General features: G+C 36.7%; 1 protein-coding gene across 2 annotated transcripts in view; it reads right to left on the bottom strand.

The window, feature by feature from the left end:
* Positions 1 to 12,695, bottom strand: part of PLXDC2 (plexin domain containing 2) — a 411,878-nt gene that overhangs the window by 207,650 nt on the left and 191,533 nt on the right. For both annotated transcript variants that reach the window (XM_073801628.1, XM_033852419.2), the window contains exon 4: positions 8,700 to 8,846. In XM_073801628.1, the coding sequence (XP_073657729.1) occupies positions 8,700 to 8,846 (147 nt within the window). The remainder of the gene's footprint in view (positions 1 to 8,699; positions 8,847 to 12,695) is intronic.

The raw sequence follows: 12,695 nt of genomic DNA, 5'->3' as shown, positions 1-12,695 counted from the left end.
TCGATCTTAACAGACATCAATAGAGCGGTAGTAGCCAGGGTTTCAACATTGTACAAATGTTAAATCATTCCATCCTAGTAACAACCTTAGAAAGTAGGTACCATTGTCATTCCCATTTTACAGCTGAGGAAAGTGATTAACAGACAGTAAATAACAGACTTCAAGTCACCCAGCTTATAGTTGGCAAAAGTGGGGACTCACATCCAGGCAGCCTGTTTCTAAGCCCACATGCTTAAACGCTATATCAAGGTGCCCCTCAACTGACACTGAAACAGCAGGTAAAACATTGACCAGCTGAAATTGGTTTTGCTCCCTTCAATCAGGTTGTTGATTAATCAAACCTGGAGTTATTTTACAGAGGCAGCAGTGCGCACGTGCAAGACAGGAACCCAGGCCTCTAGGCTGACCCTGGAACTTAGACTCTTCAGTCTACAGAACTCAAAGAATAGAAATGCTTCCACTGGTGCCCTTTACGAAGTGAGAAGTCCTTCAATAAGGAAAATCCAGCTCCCAGCAGCAGAAGTAACTTGAGACTAGTCAATCAGCTTCCAAGTTTGAAATTCCCCTAAACCCTTAAATTTCACCCCAGACTTGGATCTGAGACAGATTTAAGCTCTGCCTGCCTCCCAGCCATTCAACCTGCAATAAAGCTGTTTCCTTTCTCAAACAAAGGTGTCACAGTATTGGCTTCTATGCACATCAGGCAGGGAGTCCTTGCTTGGTAACAATGTGTTAAGATTTGGAATTCAGTGCTGGCAGAGCTCCTGGGAAGGATGATTAAATCATTCAAAACTTGACTACAGGTTGAAATCAAAATTTAGGCCAGGTCCAATTTTAACTCTTCAACCTCCTCTGCTAACAGCTCCCCTTTTATTATTTTTTTTAACTTTTTACTTGGAAATAATTTCAAATTAAAGTTACAAGAATAATCCAAAGAGCCCCCTGCATCATTTATGCAGATTCACCAGCGTTTAACATTCTGCCACAGTTGGCAATTTTTGGATTTTTCAAAAGCTAAGTAAATTGATGCCTCTGAACACAGCTTCCAAGAGCTGCTCCTTTATCCAGCCTACCCATATCTACAGTTTGCTCTGCAGGGATCACGGCTCAGGTGCCTAAACTCAGCCTATTTATCAGGAGCAAAACTTACTTCGCATTTCTTCTCAGAGAGTGGCTGCGTAACAAGAAATTCCTGGCAATGTATCATTAATTGAGAGTGGCTAAAAGTGTTCTACTTCTGGTCCCACTGGAGTGGAACAGAGCACCTTCAGTGAAAAAAGGATGAGACACCTACTTTCTGGGGCTGCACAGAAGTTCTGATGGGAAGGCAATTTATAAACAAACCATGTGAGACCTTGACTATTTTGCCCAGAGTAATCATCCAGCACCTAAGTCACAGGCTGTAATTTAGTAAGAAGAAACAGACAAAAAAAAAGATATTGAAAATAGGTATAAAATATATTTTTAAAAGATACTAAAATGCTAGCTTGTTCAGGAAATCTCAATTCCAAAATGTCTTAAGTCTTTCATCTTCTACAATTTAAGATTTTTCACAAGAATTATACCTACTTGCTTTTAGTTATATTTACTTTTAAGGAACATTATAGTCCATCTATATTTTGCTAATTTTTCTGTGCTACGAAGCATTTTCCTTGCAAAAGAGTCCTGTGAAAGCTTTATCATTTAATAACTTCAGGATGAGAATATGTTTTACACTCATGTTATCTAAAATTAACCCTTGTTAAGTCTTCATGGGGTCCTAGAGAGATCTCGGAAAGGATGATTAAAAACAGGTCTGAGGCTTCCCTGGTGGCGCAGTGGTTGAGAGTCCGCCTGCCAATGCAGGGGACACGGGTTCGTGCCCCCGTCCGGGAAGATCCCACATGCCGCGGAGCGGCTGGGCCCGTGAGCCATGGCTGCTGAGCCTGCGTGTCTGGAGCCTGTGCTCCGCAATGGGAGAGGCCACAACAGTGAGAGGCCCGTGTACCGCAAAAACAAACAAACAAACAAAAAACAGGTCTGAGAAGAGAATCTAGGATGAAAGACAGGAGTAAATGGATTTATTCATTCCACCTGAGATATGGCTGCCTGGCTTCAGGGTCCCTTTTTAGCAGCTGTTACAATTATAAAAGATTAATGTGAAACCTTCCAAGAGGGTTTCACAGAAACCTTAAGTATTCATCTCACTTGTGACTTTAAAAAGATGAGTAGAGGACTTCCCTGGTGGTGCAGTGGTTAAGAATCCGCCTGCCAATGCAGGGGACACGGGTTCGATATCTGGTCCAGGAAGATCCCACATGTCGCAGGGCAACTAAGTCCGTGCAAAACAACTACTGAAGCCCCTGCGCGTAGAGCCCGTGCTCTGCAACAACAGAAGCCACGGCAATGAGAAGCCCGTGCGTAGGGCAACGAAGAATAGCTGCTCGCCGCAACTAGGGAAAGCCTGTGCACGGCAACGAAGACCCAATGCAGCCAAAAAAAAAACCGAGTAGATATTTATCTATCTAGGACTTTTTTACAGCCATCATTGGTAACAGAGAATGTATGATTACTTCCTATGACTCTAACTTTATATAAAGAATGGTGCCTGTCCTCTACTAAAGATACAATATTGGAGAAATGAGATTAAATTGAACTGAAATATGATGAATTCAAGTATGATTTTTAAAAAGAAGGTATGTTCTTGCTTTGGAAAACTAAGGTTTGTAATCTGCATAAAAATTGAACACTGTACTTCACAAGGCCACTATCTTGAAGAATTTCCAAAGTCCCTGCCATGTCTAAAATATGAGATGGGAATGTTCAACCTGTGTCATTAACGCCATCGGTGGAAGAGGGACGACATCCTTACTTGTCCACTTGGAGGGAAGTGGACCAGCTTACATGCCTGGCATGCAGAGGAGCTCGGTTACTCGGAGCTCATATTGATTTTATGGAATGGAACAAAAGAAGGCCTTTCTTTTCCATAAAAGGCCCTCAAATAATACTTTCTTCACGACAGATATTCTCAAAGTTGATAAATGATTTCAGTATGATAATAATAGTAAAATGAATTAATGAAACCAAAATTAAGGTAGGCACATGCAGACACAACTCATCCCAGTCTGTTATTAAACTAGAGGGAAATCCTGTATATGAAGACAAGTGAGGCCAGGTTGATGAACTGCGTATGTCTTACTTGAAATGAAACAACTCACAAGACGGAATGCAGCAAGTTTATTCAACCAGTCAAAAATAAAAATAAATAAAAGCAACTTATTGTTAGACACTGCAAACAGGACTCAGGCAAAAATATGTGGTCTAGATAATAGCCTAATAGAGATAGCAAATTAAATTGCCTTTTGAGTTAATCGTTTAGAAAAATAAGCACTTATCAACAGGTTTTCTGATGCGCGGAAAAAATGAAATGGTGCAATATGAGAAAACAGTTGGCTAAAGTCACCACAGGCATCCAGATACAGCTCTCCCAACACCAACATTATGGAAATGTAAGAGCAATGGAAATGCTAGTCAAAATGATGCTATTTTCCTTGGAAAAAAGAAAATACCTCCAGAAAGCCTAATTTTTGTTTAATGAAGTTTTCTGTATGTATTTGAGTAGTCTGAGGATCCCCACAGACAACAGTCCAATTTTTAAATTTTAAAACAGTCCACCATCAAAAACTATACCAGTTTCATCAAAAACCTTCCCTGCTCTATGACGGAGACATAGGAGAGCAGCACTTCATTTTGCTAGTGTTTCTTATATAAAGAATCAATCTTCTTACTAACATATAGAAAGATAATTTAAAAAAAAAATTTTTTTTTAAAGTCAGGGTATGTTTATGTCTGGCAACAAGCAGACTGGCAATTTCTTGGCAGAAAATTATATAGAGATATTATATAGATATATAGATATATATCTGTAGAAAGAGACTCTTAGAGATTACTTAGGAATTAACTTACTTGGGGGTTATTATTTTTTATTAGGACTCTCAAAAAACAATGCCTTACTACCTCATTGTTATTTTCAGCATCCTTTCATATCTCATTTTTATTCTTTTTCTTTATTTAAAATTTATTTATTTTTGGCTGCTTTGGGTCTTCGTTGCTGTGTGCGGGCTTTCTCTATTTGCGGTGAGCGGGGGCTACTCTTTTTTTTTTAATAAATGTATGTATTTATTTATTTTTGGCTGTGTTGGTTCTTCGTTGCTGCACGTGGGCTTTCTCTGGTTGTGGCAAGCGGGGGCTACTCTTTGTTGTGGTGTGTGGCCCTCTCACTGTGGTGGCTTCTCTTGTTGCGGGCTCTAGGCACACAGGCTTCAATAGTTGTGGCACGTGGGCTCAGTAGTTGTGGCTCGCGGGCTCTAGAGCACAGGCTCAGTAGTTGTGGCGCACGGGCTTAGTTGCTCCGCGGCATGTGGGATCTTCCCGGACCAGGGCTCGAACCCATGTCCCCTGCATTGGCAGGTGGATTCTTAACCACTGCGCCACCAGGGAAGCCCGAGGGCTACTCTTCGTTGTGCTGCGTGGGCTTCTCATTGAGGTGGCTTCTCTTGCTGTGGAGCACGGGCTCTAGGCGTGTGGGCTTCAGTAGTTGTGGTGCATGGGCTCAGTAGTTGTGCACAGGCTTAGCTGCTCCGCAGCATGTGGGATCTTCCCAGACCAGGGCTCAAACCCGTGTCCCTGCATTGGCAGGCGGACCAGGGAAGCCCCATTTTTATTCTTGAAGTAGCACTGGAAGGTTGTCAAGGCAGGCATTTTCCCCTTCGTTTCAGGTTATAAAATTGAGGTCCAAGAGGCCAGAATCTGAGAAAATGAGTTTTGGAGCCAAGGTCTCACAACTTCTATAACCCCAGACTCCTACTGGGACAGAGGTACTTCTCCAGAAGTTGTGAATAAGAATTTCATAAACTGTGGTTTCAAAAGATAAAATAATTCTAATTTGTCTGGTTGTTGAATCAAACTGTGTGTCCAGCAGTAAACTAAAATATATGGATCTAACAGTACATAAGAAAATCTCAAAATTGTGGCATTTGAAGGTCCTCATAGAAGGAAAAATAAGTCTGGACTGGTTCCTAGGTTTGTAGTTAGAAACTTCTAGATCTGCAACCTGATAACTGAGGACTTTGAAGAAGGAACAAAAAAACCCAAATAAGTACCAGTATTTGAATGTAAGGGGCTTGGCTCTTTGCTTGTCATATGATAGGGAATCATACAAAATTTTCACTTTTCTTTATCTATGAAGACATGCTCCTTCCTTTGATGTGTCCAACTGTAAAACTAGGTTTTAACATCTGTTTTTACTGCAAATATGATTTAAGAAATGTTATTTAAACTAAAAAGAACAATGGAAAGATTTAAACAAAAAGGACAACGGGGAGATCTGAAGGAACATGTAATCAAATTACCATATACATGTGTGTGTGTGTGTGTGTGTGTGTGTGTGTGTGTATAATATAAATACTAATCATTTTACTTTACATTATAAAAGGAAAGAGAACTCAGTGTGTTTCGGCATGTGAAAAATGTGAATTAAATGACTAAGTTTTGCTCTGCTCTCACAGTATTATTATTGTGGATGGGAGAAAAGGGAAAACTCTTACTCTATTTCCACATTCCTCCTTTTCTAGAAAATTAATCTAAGATTCCAAAATACTGTTTGGACCACATTTACAAATGAAGGTGGTGAAGGGGAAAATATTTCTTTAAAAAATTATGTTTCCAGGTCAGACACTCCCATATCTTCCTCTGACCCATTCAGCTGGGAAAGGGGAGGGAAACTATATCTTCAGGAAATCCAATCTTCAGCTTTCTCACTTCCTTTCCTGTTTGCCCAGGTCTGGGTTAGTTAACCGACTGCCCCCTGAGTCTTATCCTAGGCTATATCTTTCTATTCTCTTTTTTGTCTAATTTGTTGACAGAAAGGATGCCCTTGGGTATGCAAATTACATCAGTTGGTGGTAAGATTTAAGAACCCCCCCCTCTTCCCTTCGGGCTTAAAGTTAAATCCTGTGTCCAGCCAAACTACCAGAGAGCTTTGCATCAAGGATTTTGATGATTATGATTTCAGGCAACCTAATCAGTGAAGTGAATCATTGTTTCCCGTTTGCCATTATCTCTTGGGGTTAAGCCTCTCAGTAGTTATCACAGGGGGGAGGGTAGCTGTGGCTGGGTGCCTATGCTGTGTGTGTGGAAAGGGCCAGGAGGAAGAGGGTGTATGTGGGCATCGTTGAGCCCCTGGCCATAACAATACCTTAACACTACAATTCTGTCATCACCTCTAAAACCTGGTTCTACTCCAAGGGTGGCATAATAGAAATGGAGCCAAGAGAACAAGGCAGGATTGGAAAGATGGGGAGGCCAATGGAAGAAATATTAAAAAATGGATCACTCTCGACAATTTGGAAATCTTCAAACTAATATTCAACAATCATACTTATGAAAGAATGTACAAAATTTTTATAAAATATTCTACTAAGTAAATTTATAAGTTCTAAGGTATAAAACTCCTTAAATGAAGGAGTCCAAGTGGCAAATTTTTCCAAAAATAAGTAACTAAGTAATATTATCAATTCTATTGTTGTAAATGGAAATTGTGTACCTGTGAGCGCTTGTGTGTGTGTGTGTATGTATGTTCTGTTGGTGGTGATAGAGAAAATGGGTACAGGACCAATTTCTAACACTAAGAAATACTTGACAATGGCTTAGATTCTCATGGAAAACCAGTGCAGAGTAGCTAAAATAAAGGTTTCTATCAGTGATATATATTTAAAAATCAATGCATGGAGCACCAGATAAGTTACAAGCTCAAGCTCAAGTCTTTCCATTTGTTTTAAGCCAAACTTTGGTGTTGAAAGCAACAAACAATGTCACTCTCAGAATCCCAATTATAAAAAATGGATCTTTATATCATCATAATATTTCTTGAGACTATCAGAGAGCTGTTACAAGGCAGCCAAGCAAACCCTTTTCCAAAGAGAAACCAACCTTCTTTGAGGAAAGGCAGGACACATGAACTGCCTCCCCTTTGGGAGAGCACAAGAGCAAGTGTAAGAAGAAATCAGCTAATATTTTAACTGATGAACTTCTTTCTCTGCTTACAGATATCACCCACAGTGGCCGACACCAGAACTGGGCCACTTCATGGAATCTCAATGGGGATACGCGAACGTTCAAACTCTTACAAAGTATATTTTACACTATTAGGGACTGCAATATAGTGGGAAAATTGTCAAATGCAATACATTCCTGAAAAAACATGGTCCTAATCTAATCTTTCTCATTTTCTCTTCTTTTGAAGATCTGTTCTAAGCCAGACAGTGAATCATTTCTGAATCTGTCGTCTTCTCTGAGACTGCTTGAATATGGAAAAGAAAAGGGATGGTGGAATTCATCAAGGGGAGGCGGCTGCTTCGTTTGCTTCTCAGCCTCAATGAATCATCATGGTGAATTATAATTCATTTCCATTTTAATTGTTAGAAGTCAATCTCCTGACACAGGAACATCTACATATATACAATGAAGGCTATTGGCCAAAATTTTTGATATTTTACATTTATCAAATCAATGCCTCTTTAAATCAGATTGGCCATTACTCTATTAGTTCTATCTTTGTATCAATAGTGGCAATAGCCCTTGAAATGTTCAAGTTATTTTGTTTTCTCTTTATGTCATGATAAACTGAACAAGACATGGCTTCACTGATAGTAAGATCACCACTATAATCCACGGCAACAAAACCAAATAACTTTTAAAATGTTAAATCAGGCATCATCTTGATAAAGTGATTATCAAAGAACATTCTGTGAACCAAGTGTGATAACTTTTACACATGCATTTTGAATGGGGAATTGACTGCCAAGGTTAACACCTGAGTCACAGAACTTACTAGCAGGAGACGCTTAGGCTGATTTTTCCAAGATTAAGTTCTCTTATCTTCAATACCTAGGTGGTTATAATATTTAAATCATAGAATTGTTGTGAAGATTGAAAAAGCTAATCCATGAAAGCATTCAACCTGACACACAGAACACGGTATCAGTGACCATGTAAGCTAAGTGAGGTTTGTATTCATATCTCCTGTCATCCCCCCTATATAGATTCAGAAACTGTGCCTCAGAATAGTTAATTGTTTGTTTAAGGCACCACCACTGGTAAATGATTTAAGCTCAGACTTAAAATATGTTTGCAGTCTTCTAGATTTAATTATTTTCTTTTATATTAAATTTCTTCACATAATTATTTTCTTTTATATGAAATTTCTTCACATAAATCCATAATTTGGTCTACATGTGTTATCTGAATTGTGAATGTTTCTGGTTAAATCTTTTTCAGACCAAGGGTAATAAACTCATGTAAAATGGAAGATAGCAAATTAATGTAATTTTTAAAAAATGTTCTCTAAATGCATGGATTACATGCATGTTCTCTAATTAAATGAAAACTGAAAGTCATCCAAGGTAAACCACAACTTTAAATTGAATATGCAACTCATCATACTTACTGGAGAAATTAATGGTTAATTAATTAATTAATGGTGGCTTCTCAAAGTAATTCTTTATCATTTTCTATAACATCTTACATGAATTATTAATCTAAACTGCAATTGCAGAACTAATATACTTGAAAAGTGATCACAACAATGTTAATATGTCAATTAAAGCAAATTTTTTTTTTACAGAAGAAGAAAAAGAAACTCAAAATGTCAAAGCACTTACTGCAGCTTGTCGATGAGTATTGGACAGTATTCCATGAATCTTCACTTTGTCCTTTTCCATTTGGTCTATGTTCACCCACAAATCCCGGCTGGCAGAATCAGATGGACCATATATCCGAGATATATAGTAATTATGATCTGTGTCCTCCTATAATAATAAAGAATAATGCACATCAAGGACACGGACAGTACAGATGGACCTTGAGGGTATTGTGCTAAGTGAAATAAGTCAGAGAAAGATAAATACCGAGTGACATCCCTTATATGTGGAATCTAAAAAAAGCCAAACTCATGGAAACAGATTAGAATGGTGGTGACCAGGGGCTGGAAGGGGGTGAAATGGGGAGATGTTGGTCAAAAGGTATACACTTCCAGTTATAAGACAATTAAGTTCTGGGGACTCTTATAGATCTTAAATGTTCTCACCACAAAAATGAAATGATAATAATGTGACGTGATGGAGATGTTAACTGATGCTATGGTGGCTAGCTTTTACAGTATATAAGTGTATCAAATCAACGTGTTGTACTCCTTAAACTTACACATTATCAATTATATCTCAATAAAGGTAGGGAAAAAAGAGAAGCATTAATTTTTTTCAGTGACTACTCAGTATTAGCAAAATTTGTCTAAAGCATTCTAATTTCTATTTTAGAAGGTAAAAAAGTATATTTTACTTTTGACTATGGTTTCTTGAAATTTCTCCATTTTATCAGTTTATTTTGCTTTTTCCCTAGAGTTGTGTAAATATTCTTTTTTTACCCTAAAAATGAGAGTGTGTCAGAACTGTGGCAAGCAAAGATAGAAGTAATCATACGTGATTCTTGTTATAAGCTTTGTGTTGATACTGACTGCCATTTAAAATAATACCTCTAAGATGAATCTACTTGTAGCATTTTTTTTCTTTTTCAGGTGAATTCAGAGTGCAACATTTAATGGATGTTTTTTCACATCAGTTACATTTTTGTAATACCTTTATTGTCCTAGGATCAAAAAATGTCTTTTCTTCCTTCTCACCCCCTTTTTACGAGAAGTATTTAAATCATTATATATCAAACTTATATAATTTAGAGTTACACAGAGTTTCATTAAAAAGAAGAAAAAAGCCCTCAAAAGTAAAAAAAGAACAAAGGTGTTCCTAAAATTCATAAAAGAACAAACAAACAAAAATGGTTCTATTGAAATGAGAAGTGTTAGTATTCTTCAAAATAGCCAAATGAGTTAAATAACCTCTAAGGAAAGTGAATTAGATTTTAAAAATATACAAGTAATAAGCCTCTTTAAAATAAACTGTTATACTGACAAAACTTAAAGGCAAATGAACAATCTGTGTACAATAGTCTTTTCTAAAACAGTAATGTTAGGGCTCTCTCTGATTGCTGCTGCCCACACAAAAAATGTCACTTTTGGAACTAGTATTTTCTGAAAGCCTGAACTGTAATTACTATTGAGTGACAACAAATTCAAACTTCTCCTTTTAAACTAGGGTTATATTAGGCGTTGCTTTCATTTAATGGTCCTAGAAATTGAGATAATACATCTTTCTCCCATAACTTGGGTTGTTAAATTCTACTTTTATTTAAATTCTCATTATTGATATCAACATGGTACCTGTCACAAAACCTTTATTTTTCAGATTTCTCACTCAATGAAGAGATTTAAATGTTTTAAAAAGCAATTTTGCTGAGGAACACCTAGAAAAATCACATGATTCTTGACTAATTTGAATCACAATTAGTTTTTTTTTGTTGTTTGTCATGAAATGTAAATGTGCTTATCAGTTTGAGAAGTCACTAAACAGAATGCATTTAAAAATATTCAGGTATATGTAAGATTAATGTTTAGTGAATAGAGGGTCTATGATTTGAATAATAAATTTTTGGATGGAATTTCATCTAATGCATTTATTACTTAAGTGCTAATTAAATAAAATATAACTATCCTTGAAATCCAGTCAAAATAAGAATACCATGTACCTTTTCACAAGTCATCATATATATATATATATATATATATATATATATATATATATATATACACACATACACATAAGACTACATGAAGGAAAGGAATATTCTAAGCAATATTCTAAATAGATTTTGCTTCATGACTAAAAGAAAAAATATGACCCCAAATGTACATCTTGAGAAAAGATGTTGATTAAATGTTAACAGTAAATTTAAAAAAAAAAAAAATCCTGTATCTCCAATTAAACTCTAGGTATCATGTACAAATTACAAGTATACCCACAATGAAAGATAAGAAAGTTCTGCAGAGAAAAAAGAAAAAAGGAGATACAAAAAAAGGAGTAGGAATAAGATTCTATGAAACTCAAGAGAGCTTCTATCCTAATGATTTTCCAGCCCTCCCTTCCAGAACGTGACGACACTGATTGCTTGGGTTCTAGGAGAGTAACAAGCATTGTGGTTGTGCCTTCAACTCCTTCTCATTGTCTGGTGCTTCCCCATTGGAAGCTTTCAGTGGTAAGTACCCTCCTTGACACTGGGCACAAGCCATTCTACAGGTGTCACTCCACTGGCAACAATGGTTGGTGGGCATGATGAGCACATAACCTAAGAAGGACCAAATAGTGAGACATCTTGGAGATTAGATAGAGAGGAGATAATTTCCCTGATTCTGATTGCTGAGATGTGTAAATATGAGGCTTGGAACTACTGCCACCATTTTCTACCAAGAGGGAATCCTGCCTGAAGATAAAGCAAACATAGATAAGGACAGAACCATAAGCAATGCAAAGAAAAAGCCAGATCCCTGACCAAGTATATCTAAGTGCACCAACTCCTGGGCTTGTTCAACCACTTAGATGAACCATTAAATCTCTTCTATTGTTAAAACACCTTGAGTTGAGTTATTATCAACCAAAAGAACCCTAACTGACAAACAAGTTTCCTTAACTTTCACGAAAAGAGACTTCGGCAATGTTGAATAAGACAACCTTATCTGCAGATTTATAGATCTAGATAACAAACATCTCCCATTCGCATCTGGTAGTCTAGCAAATCACACAGAAGGAATGAAAACTTGTATTTAACCTGCCAGAAATCATCAAGTCTGAATAACAAACAACAACGATTCATTTGATTTTTCAGTGAATGGTACAAAAGGGTGGTTTTGAAGAAAATATTCAATGAGTTTAAATTAAAAATTTAGTCTTTTTCCCTATTGCTAGTATTTTTATAAAGAGTTCAGCAATACTGAGGTCAGAGATATAATCTTTAGATGAATTATGTAATAGATTTTATGATGCTGCCAAATTCTTATACAATTGCCAGATAGATATTTTCTTTAATATCACAAACTTCCAGTATAGAGCTCAGTATAATTGTTGCAATCAACATATCTAAAATGACTTTGGTATTTCCCTTAACCCCTAAATCCCTGTAATTAATCAAGACACAGTCTTGAAGTTAACATAAAGAATAAGAGTATTGTTATGCTAAACAATGGATTCGCTGCAAAAATATACATTTTTTATCAGTAATTACAATTATTGATATGGCTATGTGAACATACACCTTCATTTTCACTTAAATCAGAGCTTCTCAAAACAACATAAAATCTTTGAAAATACTGACAGTTAAAGCTTTTTGACTTCTTGGTGTTTGACTTCTATAGTCCAAGCTTGCCAAGTTGTCATGGCAACTTTTATTCAAAGAGGAAGACAATTTATTGTTTACCTAGGAATTTAAAGACAAAAGTTGTTAAATTCCTGGGAGAGGTGTTTGGCTCAGTTATTCAGGAAAGCCATAAAATAGATGTCTCAAAAATATGACATCTTAGCACTACTAAATTATTCAAACCATATCTTGTCCTTTATAGGAGTAATGGTTCTTAAAGCTTTGCCAAAAGCCACTTCAGGCATAAAGATTTTCCTATTCTGCTCAGAAGCAAACTCTTCTTTCTTTTTTTTTTCTTGCAAACTATTTATAACATCATAAAAAATAAAACAAAACACTGTGATATGCCTACTTGCCAA

Source organism: Tursiops truncatus, chromosome 2 (genome assembly GCF_011762595.2).
Source record: "Tursiops truncatus isolate mTurTru1 chromosome 2, mTurTru1.mat.Y, whole genome shotgun sequence".
Taxonomy (NCBI): Eukaryota; Metazoa; Chordata; class Mammalia; order Artiodactyla; family Delphinidae; genus Tursiops; species Tursiops truncatus.
The sequence above is the reverse complement of the archived record's forward strand: the minus strand, read 5'-3'. Positions and strand labels throughout refer to the sequence as shown.